Source organism: Polypterus senegalus, chromosome 7, assembly GCF_016835505.1.
Source record: "Polypterus senegalus isolate Bchr_013 chromosome 7, ASM1683550v1, whole genome shotgun sequence".
Lineage (NCBI taxonomy): Eukaryota > Metazoa > Chordata > Cladistia > Polypteriformes > Polypteridae > Polypterus > Polypterus senegalus.
In genome coordinates, this window is record NC_053160.1 from 152,366,276 (window position 1) to 152,385,946 (window position 19,671).

A 19,671-nucleotide genomic window follows, 5' to 3' on the forward strand; every position below is an offset into this window, starting at 1 on the left:
GCCAGTCACCACCACTTGATGGCCTGAGTTGGGAGGAAGTGGACGAAGCTCGTGAGGAGGAGTGGAGGCGGAAAGGACTGGCAAAGAGAAGGGACTGTGGTGCTGAATAGACTGGGCTGTACTTTGGGGGAGCGAAGAAGACACGCTTTCCCGACTGTAAATAATTTATGTGCTGTGTGGTGAAACTCTACGCCCTGGCTGTCTGTGTTGGGTTAGGGCGGCTATATAGTCCCTGGGCTTCACAATATATATACACACACATACTATGGTCTAAACACACATCAGATTGACTAAAAATGAAGAAAAATTTAAAAAGAAATAAAACTTCTGTCCTGGCAGTCACAGTCATAATGAGGCATTATGCAGGCATATTGCTGTTGGTATAAAGGAGCCCCAGTAGTGTTTCTTGACACATTTCTATTGAATGATTTGTTGGCTGAAAGTCCTCAGTGTTAGTGTGTCAGAGAGATGATGTGCAGTATTGTTCGTCATGGCACTCAGTTTTATTTTAATTCTCTCTTTTGCTACTAAGTTCAGCTGGTCCAGAGTGTGTTTCTTAACTGAGACTGACTGTCCTTTATGGGATGCACTCTGGACTAATCTAAGCTTTATAGCACAGTGGCCAGACGGAAGCCTCTCCCTGGTAAAAGACACATGGAAGGCTGCTTGGAGTTTGCAGAAAAACACCTAATGGACTCTTGGACTGTGAGTAACAAGTTCCTCTAGTCTGATGAGACCAAGGTTAAAGCCTGAGGTCTGGTCTCAATTCTAAGTGTCACGTCTGAAGGAAACCAGACACCACTCATCACCTGTGACATACAAATCCAGTGGTGAAACATTGTGGCTGCTTTTTAGCAGCAGGGACTGAGAAACTATTGATGGAGCAAAGTATAGCTATATCCTTAATGAAAAAACGTTCTCCAGAGTGCTCTAGACTTGAGAGTGCGCCAAAGGTTCACTTTCCAACAGGACAATGGCTCTATGCGTAAAGAAAACACATACACAGGAGTGGCTTAAAGGAGAATGTTGTTGAGCTACCCAGCCAGAAGCCTAGACTTGAACCCAATCAGATATCTCTGGAGAGAACTGAAAAAGGCGTTCTGCCCAACCTTGAGGGGATCTGCAGGGAAGAATGGCAGAAACTCTCCAGATCCAGATGTGTGAAGCTCGATGCATCACCCAAGCCGACTCCAAGCTGTAATGGCTTCCAAAGGTGTTGCAACAAAGTACAGAGTAAATGGTCTGAATACTTACATCAATGTGATGAGGAAAAAAATAATTTACAGTAAAAGGTTTTAGCGTAAGGCTGCAACATTACAAGATTTGTAAAAAAATGAAGGGGTGTACATACTTTCTGAATGCACTGTATATAATAATATAGTTTAAGTGCAAGTGGGATTATCTTTATCTCATTGCTCCATCTTTGAAAGTGCTGCGCTACACCACATCCAGCCATGGTTCCTGCCCTGTACCTAATGTTGCTGGAGGGGGACCCATCTCCTTTCCACCACAAAAGTGGATTAAGTGGGTTCACTAAATGGACAGATGGGTCTTTTAAAGCACTTTAGCTCATGGGATTATCGTTAAATGTGCATGTGTTTGATATAAGAAAAACAGTGTTTCTTCTCAGAGAGAAGTAAACAATTACTGAGCAGCCTTTCTTAAGAAATATATTTAAACTTCAATTAAACTGATGGAAATTGGATCACTAGAGTAAAATTATGGTATAAACTCAATAATTATGCATTGTCATAAATGGTTCAATGCTGGACATTTAGACCCTTGCTGATGGACAAAGTCACCTGGGAGTTTTATATGATGATAAACGCATTGCTGCTGCTGATTTGGGGTTTGGTGTTGTTCTTTGGGGTGTTTATCAGCTTCTGTTCTCCCATTTGTTTCTACTATCCCACTGCAAATTGTTCAGACTCTTTTGAAGGGTCAGTTCCACACTGGCAGAGGTGTCCACAACAGAGGCAGATTCCTATGAGTAGTGTAGGGCATCCTTTGTCCACTGAAAATACTAAGAATGACTACTGTGGTAATTAATGAATGATTAAATATGTGTGGTGTGGTGTTGGAGGCTAAAGGCATATTACAAGCTTAGAAACATAAAAAGGCAACATTTGGTAACACTTTAAGTTCTGCATCTACTCATTTACTCTTATGGAACAAGACCTTAACAAGGCTTCTTTTGGGCTTCATAAGGCTTATAAAACATCAGTAGTTAGGTTATTCATGTCTGTGCAATGTGGCATATTGATGTGATGGTAAAATTCCTTGGTAATATGTAGAATTTGCAGGTCTTATACAAAATAGGTAATATCAAGAGAAATGTGTCTCGGTTAAGGCACCTCCGACCACTCCAAAGTTACGATTTATTAGTAGGTCACATTGCAGAGATGAATAAACAGTTTACTGATGCTTTGTAATTGTTATAAAGACCCAAATAAGTGTTTGTTACATAAATGTAAACGAGTAACAGATGCCTTTTTGCAGTACCTAAAATAAAAATGCACTCAACATTAAATTTCATACACGAATACTTATGAAATGGCTTCCGTTTCACAAAATGAACTTCCCTATACTATTAAATGTGAAATTGAATTCTGAGTACCTTCCAGACAGCAGGAACAGAATGCGGTGTAAAAAATACCACTCCTGCAGTCTTACAGGAAGTTAAAAAACTTCTGCTGCAGGCTTCTGTTTCTATTTTACTTGGTATATTTTATACAGATTTAATTTATATTTTGTCAGACAGTGTCGTCTAGTTTGTTAAGGCACTGAACTTCAGACGTACAAGACTGTCGATTTTGCGTCTCCCATACCACTTCTCTGCTCTAATATTAAAAACCTATATGTGTATTTAATTATACATTACTGTGATTGCCCACCTTATTAGGACTTCCTGCCCTTTCCTTATAAGCCACAGCATCAGATAACTGGACAGGTCCAGTCAATGATATGTATATGTGGAAGGAGAAAGGGCAAAAATAAGCAGTCTATGCTGGACTTGCTCCCTGTCCCAGGTTGGTTCCAGTTTTGTATCTGATGATGCTGGGGTTGATTCTTGCTCTCTGAGGAAAACTCTGTGGTGTTTGGACCTTAAGGTTTGTAGTTTAAACCCCAGGATTTCTGAGGTTACCTTTGACTCACTGTGTGATGCTGAGCCAGTCTCCTGTGCACCAGTTGTGCTCTTTGTCTGTACTTGTAACATGCTTTTCCATGGTGTTTCACCTTAGAAAGTCAGTCATCATCAGTCAGTCATTTTCCAACCCACTATATCGTAACTACAGGGTCATGGGCGTCTCCTGGAGCCAATCCCAGCCAACACAGGGCGCAAGGCAGGAACAAAACCCCAGGCAGGGAGCCAGCCTACCGCAGGGCACACACACACACCAAGCACACACTAGGGAGAATTCAGGATCACCAATGCACCTAACCCGCATGTCTTTGGACTGTCGGAGGAAACCCACGCAGACACAGAGAGAACATTCAAACTCCACGCAGGGAGGACTCAAGCATACCAGGTCTCCTTACTGCGAGGCAGCAGTGCTACCACTGCACCAATGTGCCAGCCCACCTTTGAAAGGTACTATAAAAAATAAATACTATATGTGACACCAAATTAGATTGAGTGCATTTAACCCTTTAAACTAAGCCTTATTTTTGTCTGTTTTCAACTACTTTGATTTAAGTGGCTATAACGTCATCATCCTTTGCTCAATGTTCATGTTCTATCCCTCAAAATAAAGGTCAGACATTTCTCTTCCTAAAGCTGGAGAATTAGATAATTGCAGTAAAGTTTTTACAAAAAAGCTCTTTGAATGTTACTCCTATTACCGTCGGTGTTAGAATAAGCTGTCAAACACCACAAAAGTGTCAGTGAATGTGTAAGAAATACTCAGAAAAAAAAATAGTAATGAAATGTCTACAAGTAATAATAGTTTTAGTGATTTGAAGCAGTACAAAAACAGGATTCTTTTTCTCTGCTTTTACTGTTTTCAAGTATCCATAGCATACATGTTCATTATTGAAGAACCCTGGCCAATGTATCATTTTTGAAGGGTATATCTTACTCTGCCAAAATATATATAGTTGGTAAAGAAACGATACTGTGTATCCAAATTACAACACAATTAAAAAATGTCTTTACAAAAAAAAAAATAATTCTGAAACACAGAAAGTGGAAAACAACAACAACATTTATTTATATTGCACATTTACATGCCAATGATGTAGCTCAAAGTGCTTTACATGATGAAGAAAGAGAAAAAAGACAAAATATATAAAAAATAAAATTTGGCAATATTAATTAACATAGAATAAAAGTAAGGTCTGATAGCCAGGAAGGACAGAAAAAAAAAAAAAACTCCAGATGGCTGGAGAAAAAAATAAAATCTGCAGGGGTTCCAGGCCACGAGACCGTCCAGCCCCCTCTAGGCATACAATGAAAGGAAAGGAAAACATTGAAAGAGAAATGTGGTGTCATTTGGAAGTTGAAATACCCCTCTCATTTAGCAGATAATAGTCTGCCCATCAAATTGTGCAAAATTAAATGAGAATATTCAAGAAAGGCATGGCGGGGAGGTTGGAAGCAGGTGTTGCTGTGATATAACAATTTGGCCTTCTTTGAATGTAGAGAAAAGACAAGCAAAATTACTCCTTTTATTGGCTAACTAAAAAGATTACAATATGCAAGCTTTCGAGGCAACTCAGGCCCCTTCTTCAGGCAGAAAGAAAAACATCACAATGTACTATCATGGCATTCAACATGGCATTTTAATGGCAAAACACTACGTCAGATATACAATACAATACAATACAATACAGTTTATTTTTGTATAGCCCAAAATCACACAGGAAGTGCCGCAATGGACTTTAACAGGCCCTGCCTTTTGACAGCCCCCCAGCCTTGAAAAACTCCCAATAAAAACCTTGTAGGGAAAAATGGAAGAAACCTTGGGAAAGGCAGTTCAAAGAGAGACCCCTTTCCAGGTAGGTTGGGCATGCAGTGGGTGTCAAAAGTAGGGGGTCAATACAATACAATATACAGAACAGAACAATTCCTTAAGACAGCATAATAATAAAAATTTTAGAAGTACGGTTTAACAGTAGATGATATGACATAATTAGGTTTGGATATTTTTAGAGTCCTGGAGACCTCATCCATCTAGCTGCCTCCCCATTTGGCCATGCCACGGCTGAAACGTTGCTTTGATGAAAGGACCCCTCTTTCCCATGATTCCTGTGATCCTCCATCAGGGATGACTTTACCATAGGCAGGCAAACAACTTGGCAGGTGGGCCGTGGCACAAATTGCCACATTTGGGTACCGAGGAAAGAAACAGTATAGGTGAGGGTTAGTATTCAAATATAATTATCATGTTATGTTACTTATGTTTTAGTGCTAATGACTAACAACAGAGATGCAGTATGTGCAGTTAATCAGCAGCTCTAGTCAGGATATGCTAAACTGAAGTAGTGAGTCTTCAGCTGGGATTTAAAGGCTGAGACTGAAGGGGCATCTCTTATGGAAGCAGGAAGACCATTCCACAGTTTAGGGGCCCTGTAACTAAAAGCTCGACCTCCCACTGTTATTTTATTAATCCTTGGAATCCTAAGCAGACTGGCATCTTGAGATCTTAATGTGCGCTCAGGTTTGTAAGTCATGATAAGTTCAGACAAGTAAGCCGGACCTTGGCCATTTAATGCTTTATATGTTAAAAGGAGGATTTTGAAATCTGCCCTAAACTTAACTGGGAGCCAGTGTAAAGATTTAAGAACTTGAGTTATGTGTTTTCTTGTTCTTGTAATAATTCTTGCAGCCGCATTTTGGATTAACTGGAGGCTGTATAGAGAACAGTTTGAACAGCCAGCAATGAGGAAATGAATAATTGTATATAGTTCTTTAAAAATTTTGCATTGTTGTTCAGTTCCACTGGTGGATCTAAAACAATGGGGCTGAATTTAAAGGATTAATAATAGAAGTAAGAATTCAGAAGTAAGTGGCCGTGTTGCACATTTTCAGAGAAAGTTAAGATAAAAAAATGTTTACATAAAGGGGTGGTGGAATAGCAAATAAGCAATTTAACATTCTGATATGGAACAAATAATAATGACATTCTAAATAAAATAGGAAGTACACGTAGTATACATATGAACTGTCATGAATCAGTCAACAGCACAAGTCACAGATCTGTAACAAGACAAACAATTTAATTTTTTTTTTTATTTTTGGTCAAATAAGAACAAACAAGTACATAATATAGGGCGGTAAAGTGGCACAGTGCTGGTGCTGCTGCCTCACACTAAGGAGACCATGGTTAGCATTCTGGATCCTCCCTGAGGGGAGTTTGCATGTTCTGTGTGGGTTTCCTCCTAGTGTCCAAAAACATGCATATTAGGTTAACTGGCAAAGCTAAATTAGCCCTAGTGGGTGTGGGTGAGTGTTTGGCCTGTGAGGGACTGGGGCCATGTCCAGAGTTTGTTCTTGAATTGTGCAGTATGCTTGCTGGGTTAGAAAATCACAAGTACATAATATCACCACAATGTACGACCCACACCTATTGACAAAACCTATATTAATATATTCATTTTGCCCCTGAAATTGTATTACAATATCAAGTTCTCTGCATTTTCAGGCTTCAAACACAGGTCAGTACTAAATGAGACAGCCTTTTTATATCATACAGTATGTCTGTCTAACCTGAAGACCATCAGCGTTGGAGCGGTAAACTGGATTATCTGGAGAAACACACATATAGATGGGAGAAAAGTCCACATAAACAGTGACAGGGTAAGGTTTTGCACAGATACTCCTCAAGCTATCAGGAGCCCCACAATCGTCATCACCACCACCACCACCACACCAAGGTCATAATCCTAGTATGGGATAAAACTGTTGATATGCCAGACAGTTATTCCCACTTTGGTCATGATGTCTATGTACTAACTGAAGGAATGCAATTGAAAGTGCAAGTGGCTGAAACGATGTTCCTTTGCAGGGTTTCTGGGCTAATTTTCCACGATGAGTTGACTAGCTGTGCAATATTGGAAGTACCTTGGAGTAGAACCACTGCTTCTCCAGATTAAGTGGAGGTAATTTGGACATGTAGTATGAAACATCCAAGGGTGCCTCCTGCAGAGGTGTAGAAGGTATAGCCTTTTTGGAAAAGACCCAGAATACGATACAGATTACATCTCTCTGGCGTCTCAGTAGCATCTGAGTATTGTAGCAGACGACCAGGGACTTTGCCCAACCGGGAAGCCTGGGGAAGGGAAGGACCATGAGAGGGTCAATATCTTCCCTGGGGTGCAAGAGGGCGGCAACGCTGGATAGCATCAGGGCCACGGATACGGAGTTGGGAAGCTCAACCCTGTGGGAGTACGTGGCCACCGCCAGGGGTGCCTGGACAGCTCTGGAGCCTTGGCATGCAGCACTTCTGCCACATCTTGAAGTGCTGCTGGATGTTAATTAGGAAACACCTGGAGCACTTCCAGGTGCAGTATAAAGGAGGCCGCCTCACTCCACTCGGGGAGCCAGAGTTGGGAGGTAGAGGAAAGAGTTTGCTGGGAGGAGTGGAGGTGGCAGAAGAGAAGGAAGAAGAAAAGGGCAGGACTGAGCATTGTGGCTGGTTGGTGCACTGTGTTTATTGTGTTGTGTGTTACGTGGATAATAAACATGTGTATTTGGGACTTTTGGCGTCCGTGTCTGTCTGTAGCCGGGTTCAAGTTCACAGTATTTTCCAGGAAAGTGTGGAGAAAGTTGCTGAAGATAGGAAGGACAGGTCAGCAAAGTTCAGTATGTTGCTACCACAGCCCATGGAAGGAAAGGTGGAAAGAAAATGAAAATGATCATAGATGCAAAGAACAGCAGGACCTAACTCAATTGCAAATTAAAATTTCTGCTTCAGCTTTGTTCAAATAGTTAATTGGAACTAGAGTTGGAACTGTTATGTAGCTTTGATCTGATTTGCACCAAAGTATAACCACATAAATAAATTTATAATCCATGTACCATTATATACCATTAAATAGAGCTCACTAATGCTAAAATATCTAGTTAACTATAACTCAATAAAAGGGCAGCTTTGTATATTTTAAATCAGTATTGCAGGGAAAGTGGCCATTTTTGTCTCATATTTTTTTCCTTTCAGAGTATGTGCAATTAGAATTTTGTGACTTGCTTTGAGAAAGATTAAGTCAACACTCTTAAAAAATAAAGGTGTCAGCATGGTTCTTTAGAGCAAAGCCATAGGTGAACCATTTTTGGTTCCCGAAAGAACCATCCACATTAAGATTCCAGAAAAAAACTTCCTTTATTTAGATCAATAACAGCCTCCATGCAGTAAATAACCATGAACAGATGGTAACAGATTTGTGAAATACCAATAGATCCTAGTTTTAAAAAAGACTTTTGCTGGATTCAATACCGCAGGGTAAGTCCAGGTTTTCTTAATCTGTTAGTGACCTGCTATGTAGCCGTATTTTAAAGAGTTAATTTTTTTCTACATATTAGTAAGTTTTTCAAAGCACAAAGAACTAACTTCATATGCAAAGAACCCTTCGCAAAATGTAATAGTGCCTTGTCAAACTATAAGTTCTACAAGGAACCACACAACCTAGTAAAGAACTATAAAGTGCCATTAAAGAACCATTCTAAGAGTGTAGGCCTTGAACAATAAATATATTTTCTGGTGTTACACTAGCTAAGACTTTAGAAATCTTGCAGTGCTGCATACAGTTTTCATTTATTATGACCACATTTGTCTTATTTATCACTAATACTTGATAGCCTTAGTTATTCTCACTTGTTATAATCAATGGCATCTCAATTTGCTGCTGGTAGCATTTCCACCTCACAACACTTTGGCTCCTGTTTGGGCTGCCTTATATGCAGAGTTTGTATGTTCTTTTTGTGTATATGTTGCTTTTATTGGTACACTTTGGTTTCCTTACACATCCCAACTTATGGACTTACTGACAGCTCTAACTGTTGCTTCCTGTTCTGTGCCCTGTGGTCAAATGGGGTCCTATATGGTGCTGGTTCTTGTTTTATGCTGACTGCTCTGGCTCAGAGTAACCCTATACTGCAATACAAAGTTCTGAAATTGAATGAATGAATAAATTAGGGATTGAAAGGAGAAAGACTTGGTAAGTACCTTAGCCCCTTTTTTATAGTGGTATAATTACATTAGACATTAGTCCACTTCCTGGATTATTCCTATACACTCTTAAAAATAAAGGTGCCAGAGTGGTTCTTCAGGGCAATGCCATAGGGGAAACATTTTTGGTTACCAAAAGACCCATCAGTGTGAAGGTTCTAGACAGAACCTTTATTTATTTAGATCGGTAACAGGCTTAATAAATAATCATGAACAAATTTGTGAAATACCAATCGGTCCTGAGGACTCTTGATGCATACAATAACGTAGACCAAGTCCAGGTTTTCTGAATCTGTTAGTGTCCTACTAGGTAGCCTACAATACATTAAAAAAGTTTTTTTTTTATTAATGGGAAGTTTTCAAAGTGTAAAAAATCAACTTCATATGAAAAGAACTCTTCCTGCAACTAAATGGTTCTTTGGTTTATCATAGTGGCTCTAAGACAAATCATACAATCCATAAACCTGTAGAGCTCCAGCAGACCCCGTGACTCTGTGTTAGGATATAGCGGGTTGGAAACTGACTGACCATAAAGTGCCATTATAGAACCATTGGTTTTTAAGAGCGTATGTACTGTAGCTAGCCAAAGTCAGTCACTGCAGCATCAGGCACAAGGTGAGGATTAACTGCACGCCAGTCTTTTCAAGAGCACAAACACACTCACCCTTTTCAGTGCCACTTTACAGCCACCAGTCAATCAACCTGCACATCTTTGGGATGTGGGAGGAAACTGGAATGAGTCCCTGACTTAATCTAAGGGAATAGGAGACACTGCACCACATGTGAACAGACTCATGGGTAGGGGTTGCAGAGTGGGCTATCTTATCAAGATTTTGCGTAACTTCAGATATTGCTCATGAATACACCCTAACCAAATTAAAAGAGACCTTTGCTCCTTTGTGTCCCATCTTTCACTTATGAAATATAATGAGTCATAGCAATCAATACTATACAGGAGTTTGCTTTCCACCTCTGTTAATTGCTCTTTTTGTTTAAATGCCTGCCTAGGACCTGTGTGGACTATGTATTAAGGTGACATGGAGTGTCAATGGTTTGCATTACTCACAATGACACTTCACCTTGACTACAGCTGAAAGAACAACAAATAGAAATCCTCACATTGTCTCTATTAAATCCTTAATCCACTCTTAGCTAAGATATGGGATAATTTTTCTATTAATTGGAGATCTTTATTTTTAATCTTATAAAATTTTTATCTTATAAATATAAAAGAAATTAACCGTTTTGATTAAAACTGGAGTTATCTTTAGTTTAATTCAATTATACATTACACACACTGCATTACTGTTATTAATTAGCCTTCGCCCCTTTAAGACAATTTACTCCGCTCCTAAATCGCATTACTAACAAACAATGATAAGCAGAATACATATTCATGGATTCCAAGACACTTCATTTTATTTTTAAAAGGCGAGAATTTATTTAACTAACAATATGCGGTTGTGTGGCGCCCCGTACGAGGTTTGTTCCAGGCTTGTTTCCCAGGCTAGCAATACGGATAATTGAAATTAGAGAGTTAGCAAATGAAAGGAATGAATATTACAATATATTTGGCAAATAATAATACAAATGAAGTAGCTGCATACACCCGATAGCAGTGCCATATTTTCATTACTTTGAAAATATAGCCAGGAGCCAATCTTCTTATTTGGTTCCCATGAACTGACGCCTTATACCCATCCTAATAGCGGATCTTATCAAACTTAAGGTGGAAATGTTTAAGGGGAAAGCTGGTACATACACGGATGTAAATAAGGCAATAATTTACAATGAACTTAAATAAATAGTACACTAATGTGTCTGTAAGATTCACGAATAGAGTATTTCTGCATTTATTTCAAAGACAAACATTTAGACCACCATAACTCAACGAGCCACCTTAAATAATTCAATAATATCTTATATAGCTTGGAAAATGTGGGGGAGGCGTCTATTGGCTTTTTAAAAAACGAATGCAACCAAGTCTCATGTTCTTTTTCTGAGTGCTGCAGTTTACATGCTGGGATGCGTACTGGTTAACTTTCATCAGAACAGCACAGTTATTCAATGTTTTTTCGTTTTGTCAATTTTTAAATAGCATTTTACAGACTCGTTCTTAATATTACAAGCTTCCTGCTCGACGCAGCTCTAAGCGATAAGCCCCCCAAAACTGACTGGCAGACGGGCAGGAAGAAGACGTCTAGTGAATGTCACTAACTGCCGAGAAGACAGGAAATGTTTTGTGTTAGGAATTGAATTTTTGGCAGGACTGACACCTATCGACAAGCGGTCGGAGACTTTCTTAAAATCCGTTCATCTGACTGGCAATGGCTGAGGAGACTCGAGAGGACTTGGCGACTCTCTGCGAGCTGGATGAGAAAAGTTTGCTGGATGCCCTTAGCACCAGATTTACGCAAAACCATATCTATGTAAGTCGAATAGTTTCTGTTTGATAAGAAGTTGTGTCAGATGCCTGGGTTGAAATGTATATGGAAAAAATGTATTTACACTGTGAAAAAGATTAAATTATGTTTTGAGATTTATCAATGAAATATAAACGGCATGTCACGATAAAACACCCGGTTGCTTGTTTGTCGGCTTTTGTTGTGCTGGGATGCACGTGTGTTTTTCTGGTTAAACGGCAAACATTGGGATTAGCGTGGAGTTGAGCGAGGTGGGGCTTTAATTTAATTGAAACATGTTTTCTTTTTATCTGAGGCTCGAGTGTGTATTATACATATGCTGAGGCCGGGTACATCTGGGAGCTGTGGACACTTGAATATCATCTTAAAGCGAGCAAGTCTGCGTCATAGATTTACTTGCACCCTGCACGTGCTTGTACCTGGGCAGCACGCCATTGGGATACTTGTCCTTCCAATTACGCCCTTGACGTGTTGAAAGTCCTTTGACAGCCCCGCAGCGGTTAAATCCAGTGGTGTATACCTTGGGCGGCAATGACATCCAGAGCCTGGATGGGTATGCAACCAGGATCCAACAATGTAAATTAAAACGAGCCATAAAAGCGAATACATTAGCAAGAAAACCAACACCCTAGCCTGAGGGACCTCGTCATCAAATTTCACAAAACAGTCCGGTGTGCATTTTTAGGAGTCTGCGTGATTTGTTCAGCCATAGGAATGTTGTCATACCGGACCTCGAGGAGATTCACTGGCGTGCAGTTCAGGCCCGAGTGTTTCCAGGCTCAACAGGCACCGTGTCATCTGTGATGCCGAACACAATTAACTCCTTTCGGGAACAGATTTTTTTTTTTATCTGGGTTAAGTGGAGTTACAGATCAGATGAACTTGAACAAGCATCTCCTTTTAAATTAATGGTTGTACAAACGGGTAACAACCTAAAGGGATTGGTTTTGGTGATGAGGCATCTTCTTGACTTGGCAAGTGTGGTACTCTGGCAGTTGTAGTAAATGGCACTAATTGGCTATCAGTGGACACGTACAGTTCAGTTAGGATTCAGGCTGAAAGTGCTTTCAGGAAGTAGCAGTTGTATACAATACAATTTATTTTTGTATAGCCCAAAATCACACACAAAGTGCCGCAATGGGCATTAACAGGCCCTGCCTCTTGACAGACCCCAGCCTTGACTCCCAAAAAAAACCGCCTGTAGGGGAAAAAAATGGAAGAAACCTTGGGAAAGGCAGTTCAGAGAGACCCTTTCCAGGTAGGTTGGGCTTGCAGTGGATGTCAAAAGAAGGGGGCCAATACAATATACAGAACAGAACTTAAGTAAACCTCAATACAGTATAAAAATATTATGGAGCAGAATTTAATAGTAGGTGATATCACATAATATGATTTGATTATATAGCATCTTTACTATGAGCTTTATGTTTAAAATCTAAGTGTTAAAATTGTGACAACTGTTTGGTTTTGAATCCTCAACGTAACAAAAAGAAAATAAAATAACCAACAAGCTCCAGTGACATTCAAAATGATCACTGTGTTTTATCTTGTATCTATACAGAAATGTGACAGAAAATGCTATAGTGGGTTTATCATATAGGTAGAAAGATAAAACCACAAATTATTTCATACTATGAGCAGCAAAATTTTAAAGCCGTGGAGTCTCTGATATGGATATACCATAAAGGGGAGAAGTAATGTATAGGCTATCAAATTGTATAAAGGTACCCCTTGGAACACTGATCATTCTTCTTTCAAAGCCTCATGACATATTGTTTCTAGATGAATTATGTCAGACAAGGCAGTACAACAGAACTATAAGGAACAACCATCTACCAAAAGCTGTCCTGTTTATAGTTTTGAAACATTTGGCCTATTGTATTCCTGAGGCTAGTTTTTAGTGTTTTAGTTTTTAAGCAAAGATCTATCTCTGGATTTCATTAAACATTTTTATTTATATCGTTCTATCTAATTTTCACAGCCTAATTAGTACGGTTTTTCATTTAGAGTGGAAAAAACTTGCGTATTTATTGCCACTTGTTCACTATTACCAGAATCAAGTCTAAACTTTGTTTCTGCTTTGCATTTAACATTTTTCTAGAGAATCCTGCCCAATTAGAAAATTGCTCAGCATTCTTACTTCCAGCTTGGTATATGGGATCTGTGCTGACTTGTAAACACTTCAAGCTATTTAGACATCACGGTTACAGGTTGGCTTCAACTTGTGTTGTCATGCAGATGACAAGGTCAGAATCTGAAGCATTATTTTTCTGCATGTTGTTCTTAGATTTCTGAATATGCCTTGTTTGATTAAATGCTGGCATCACAATACTGGTAAACCAAAGATGAAGTGCATGTTCTTATTCATAGTGCTTTTAACTTGATTTGCACATTTCAGTTTGTAATGAAATGTAGCATATAGTCAAATAATATTAAAGAAGTTAGCTGAAACTGGTGCCTTTTCAGTGTAAAGCTGTGGTAAGGGAAAGAAACAAAAAAATCAGTGAAGAGAATGACTAACATATTTATTGCATGTGAATTTTCCTTGTTGATATTTTATAAACAGTACTTCCTTTAAAGTTCTTGCTTGTAATGGATAGCCACATTCCTTAGCTATTAATTCATTTTTTAGAGTTTGCTTTATTTTATATGTCGAAATAGTTTGTGTTAAATTGGCATTTTAGCATGGGACACATATAGACATTGAACATTGTCAAGGAGTGTTAAATTCAGTGCTTTTACCCCTATGTGGTTGTTATCAAGCAAATACTTGTACTTAATACACTGTGTTCATTCCAAATTAAAATTCCTCTCTTGGTCTTTCAGAACTGGCACATTTATAACACACTGGCTCATGTGTACAGAACTGTAGGCGTGTGTGTGTGTGTGTGTGTGTGTGTGTGTGTGTGAGAGAGAGGGAGGGAAAAACATCTTGGGAAAGCATATGGTACGTCCCAAGAGAGCGAGAGTGAGGGGCTATGTTTGATTACTGTAGAGATGCATTAGTACCAAAAGCAGAGCCTAAGTGTTTTATACAAGGAGTGAAGACAGATGTGATCAAAAATGCAAAGACAAACTTGTTTTAATGTTTTGCAAATGTCCTTGCAACCAATAACGGTGGCAGCATAAAAAAAAAAAATAAAACACAAAATAGCACTTTTTCCTCTTGCACATAAAAGCTCCTATTTGGCTTGTTTGAAAAATTATGAAAAAATTGCCAAAAATTTAATTATAAACACTATACTTGTGAGGCTTTTTGAGTTTCAAAGACAGTGAGGCGTGCATCACTACAGCTAAAATCTGATAAAACCATCGAAATCAGATACCGGTATATATTTCAATAGAATTGGAGTGACCCCAAATTGCAATCTGCTGTTTAAACAGATGGAACTTTATTTGTCCCCAGGGGAAATTTGGCTTTTCACAGAAGCTCTTTAAATAAATAAAGATATATATTTGTGGTCTCCTACTGCTCTAGCCCTTTTTGCTTCAAGGTGTGACGTGTTGCGCATTCAGAGATTTTCTGGCCATTCTCCTCTGACCTCTGGCTTCAGTAAGGCATTTTTGTGCATCTGCTGCTAAGTGGATATTTTCCATTTTTTGGATCATTCTCTGTGAACTTAGAGATGGTTCTACGTGAAAATCCCAGTCAATCCCTGTCTTGCACCAACAGCAATGCAATGTTCAAAGTCACTTAAATCATCTTTTTTTTTTTTTCCCATTCTGATTCTCAGCTTGATCTTCATCAGGTCATCTTGACTATATCTACGTGCCTAAATGCATTGAGTTGCTGCTCTGAGGTTTAAAGATACTGTGTTATATAGCACTTCAGCAGAAATGTTACAAACATTAGTTGCTTAAAACTAAATTCGTGCTTTCATAATTATAAGTGTTTTAACATACTGTACTTCCACATATGTAGTAGCTCCCTTGAATGTGGCAATTTTGTGGCAAAGTCATAGTCTCTTAAGACTAAGAAGTTTAGAGTTTCATGCATTAGATGCATTAAAACATTCAGGCTATAGGGTCATTATTGTCATGTACACTCACCTAAAGGATTATTAGGAACACCTGTTCAATTTCTCATTAATGCAATTATCTAATCAACCAATCACATGGCAGTTGTTTCAATGCATTTAGGGGTGTGGTCCTGGTCAAGACAATATCCTGAACTCCAAACTGAATGGTAGAATGGGAAAGAAAGGTGATTTAAGCAATTTTGAGCTTGGCATGGTTGTTGGTGCCAGACGGGCCGGTCTGAGTATTTCACAATCTGCTCAGTTACTGGGATTTTCACGCACAACCATTTCTAGGGTTTACAAAGAATGGTGTGAAAAGGGAAAAACATCCAGTATGCGGCAGTCCTGTGGGCGAAAATGCCTTGTTGATGCTAGAGGTCAGAGGAGAATGGGCCGACTGATTCAAGCTGATAGAAGAGCAACTTTGACTGAAATAACCACTCGTTACAACCGAGGTATGCAGCAAAGCATTTATGAAGCCACAACATGCACAACCTTGAGGCGGATGAGCTACAACAGCGGAAGACCCCACCGGGTACCACTCATCTCCACTACAAATAGGAAAAAGAGGCTACAATTTGCACGAGCTCACCAAAATTGGACAGTTGAAGACTGGAAAAATGTTGTCTGGTCTGATGAGTCTTGATTTGTGTTGCGACATTCAAATGGTAGAGTCAGAATTTGACGTAAACAGAATGAGAACATGGATCCATCATGCCTTGTTACCACTGTGCAGGCTGGTGGTGGTGGTGTAATGGTGTGGGGGATGTTTTCTTGGCACACTTTAGGCCCCTCAGTGCCAATTGGGCATCGTTTAAATGCCACGGGCTACCTGAGCATTGTTTCTGACCATGTCCATCCCTTCATGACCACCATGTACCCATCCTCTGATGGCTACTTCCAGCAGGATAATGCACCATGTCACAAAGCTCAAATCATTTCAAATTGGTTTCTTGAACATGACAATGTGTTCACTGTACTAAAATGGCCCCCACAGTCACCAGATCTCAACCCAATAGAGCATCTTTGCGATGTGGTGGAACGGAGCTTTGTGCCCTGGATGTGCATCCCGCAAATCTCCATCAGCTGCAAGATGCTATCCTGTCAATATGGGCCAACATTTCTAAAGAATGCTTTCAGCACCTTGTTGAATCAATGCCACGTAGAATTAAAGAAGTTCTGAAGGCTAAAGGGGGTCAAACACCGTATTAGTATGGTGTTCCTAATAATCCTTTAGGTGAGTGTATACAGTGTATAGTGAAATTCTTACTAGCAAGTGCTAATCAACAAACAACATGTTACCATTCTCCAGCACTGTGGTTAATAAGTATGATTACCCTACCTTGAAACGTCTGACTTACTTGCCTTAAATTACTACCTTGAAATTTTATTTTTTTTTATCTGAAAAATCTCAGAGAATTAACATTTATTTGATTTTGCTAATACAACAAAAATTGCTCTTGCTTGGTGGGTGTGAAATACCTCAATTCTTTTTCTTATATCCTTATAAATGTTACCATAAACACAATGTCAATTAGTGGGACACAGTTGAAGGGGCATTTTATTTACATTTAGTACACTGTTTGTTGTACACAAGAACTCTGTCTGTATTAATGTGAAAAATGGACGCTCTTAGGCTTATCCTAAGCAGTGATTAAATGTTTGGTTTGTGAATTGGCTGTTATTTTAAAGTGTAATAATAGTAAATATGCAACACATAGCAGATTTAGGTACTGTCTGTACTGTAAATTTGATCTTTATATAATTAGGTCAGGTTGGGGAGCATACACTGGTACAGCGCGTTGCCACACCCAGCACACAGTGAAACCGCTCGGGATCCTGGTTGGCAACTCCCCAGGCAGACACGTGGTCCAGTCCCACCCTCCGGAAAATACCATCTCTCTGCTGCACCCAGGTGTTACATGGGTATCCCCTTGGCTTGGGCCTTCAACAATGAGGATCCTGCGAGCCAGATCGCCCTCAGGGAATTGCACTTCATGGCCGTAGTGTTGTAACTGACACTCCCTCACAGTGCAGGTAATGTGCCTCATTAAAGACTGTGAGCAACCATTCTTTTGACACGAAGTCAAACCAGCGGTACCCAAGGATTTTCTGAAGAGAAACAGTGCCATAGGAGTCCACTCTTAGTCTCAGGTCACTGAATAGCATTCATGTCTCGCAACCATATAGCAAGACAGGAAGCACCAGGACTCTAAAGACTTGGACCCTTATCCTTTTGCAAAGATATTGGGAGTGCCACACACCCGTTTCCAGTGACATCATGACCCACCCCATTCCCCCATACCCCGCTCTCCCAATCCATGTACTGACTTCTTAGGAAGAGTCACCAGAGACCTGAATGTCGCTGCTGAGGTAAGTAAACCTCTTGACAAGGTTGACACACTCTCCACAGACACACTGCTGATGGCTGTGCCCAAGAGGTTATTAAAGGCCTGGATCTTGGTTTTTATCAAGGACTCTCGCAAGCAAAGACACTTAGACTCCTCACTCAGTCTCTTGAAAGCCCCGATCACAGCCTCTGTTGACTCTGTGAAAATCACAGCATTGTCAGCAAAGTCCAGATCAGTGAATCTTTCTTCACCAACAGATTCCCCACAGCCACTGGTCTGCACGACCTTGCCCAAAGCCCAGTCCAAGCAAGCATTGAATAGGGGAGCGAACACACCCCTGATGAAACCTAGAATCAACTGGGAAAAATGCCTCCACTCTGCACAGCACTCACAGTACCAATGTATAGGCCGGCCATTATATCCAGCAACTTTGAGGTGTTCTCGCAAAGTCTCATAATGTATCCCACAGGGCAGCTCGATCAACTGAGCCAAATGCCTTACAAAATTTGACAAAGGCTGCAAAGAAACTCTGCCAAAATTGACGTTTGCTCTCCATGAGAACCCTCAGTACAATGGTAGACTTCTTAGGCGTAAAACCAGACTGCTCCGGTCACTTGTAGGTGAGCAAGTGATCATGGGTCCTGCTGAGGATGGCCCTAGCAAGGACCGTACCTGGCACTGAGAACACTGTTATCCCCCTGTAGTTGCCATAATCCAGACGATCACTCTTCCTTTCTAGATAAGAATGACAAGTCCTGTTTTACAGTCTTGTATAATCCTCCACTAAAATTATGGGGGGCTTACTGTACCATGATACTCCTGGATACACACCTAAATCTTTACAGTGGTTTTTAATTAGTGCTTGGGTCATTACTGTTCACTATCAACATGTAGAAGCTTCATTCAGTGGTACATGATGCATAGTGGTCCTATAAAAAGCTGTCAGACTACCTCAGTACCATTAATGACAGTTGTAACATTGACAGTTAACTTCCTAAAGGTACATATAATGCAAAACAGCATTGTGTACTGTCTGCAGCAAAACTTGATTTGAAGTTGCTAGATCTTCCTGTTCCCCTTTGTATTGTTCACTTTAACTTCACTCTGCTTTTTCATTGTCATATTCGCTGCAGAAGTCCGGGTATAATTTGAAAAATAGTAGCAGCATTCGTATACAGCCTCTCCTCTTCTGATATGATAATAACCTGTCCGGACTTTAGTATCTGTTAAATGAATTAGTGTAATTTTGCATTTCAGTAGGTTTTCCACGTGAGGTATCTTCAGACTACATATCCATCCACTTATTTCTAGAATCTGCATAATTATCTTCAAAATCATGAGGAGCTTGAGGCTTCCCTGATTGCCAGCATGAGTTTGGAAACAACAACAAAATCATTGATTTATATAGCACATTTTCATACAAATAATGTAGCTCAAAGTGCTTTACATGATGAAGAAAAGAAAAATAAAAGACAAAGTAAGAATTAGAATAAGACAACACTGATTAACATAGAATAAGAGTAAGGACCAATGGCCAGGGAGGACAGAAAAAACAAACAAAAAAAAAAAAAACTCCAGAGAGCTGGAGAGAAAAAATAAAATCTGCAGGGGTTCCAGGCCATGGGACCGTTCTGTCCCCTCTGGGCATTCTACCTAACATAAATGAAACGGTCCTCTTTGTATTTAGGGTTCTCTTGGAAGAACTTGATGA

At 39.7% G+C, this 19,671-nt stretch overlaps 1 protein-coding gene across 1 annotated transcript in view; it reads left to right on the forward strand.

Annotated features, from left to right (window-relative positions):
- The first annotated feature begins 11,129 nt into the window (after window positions 1–11,129).
- LOC120532918 (myosin-IIIb) overlaps window positions 11,130–19,671 on the forward strand; it is a 173,347-nt gene continuing 164,805 nt past the window's right edge. Inside the window, exon 1 of the mRNA XM_039759409.1 lies at window positions 11,130–11,596. Coding sequence (XP_039615343.1) covers window positions 11,495–11,596 — 102 coding nt within the window. The 5' untranslated portion in view covers window positions 11,130–11,494. The remainder of the gene's footprint in view (window positions 11,597–19,671) is intronic.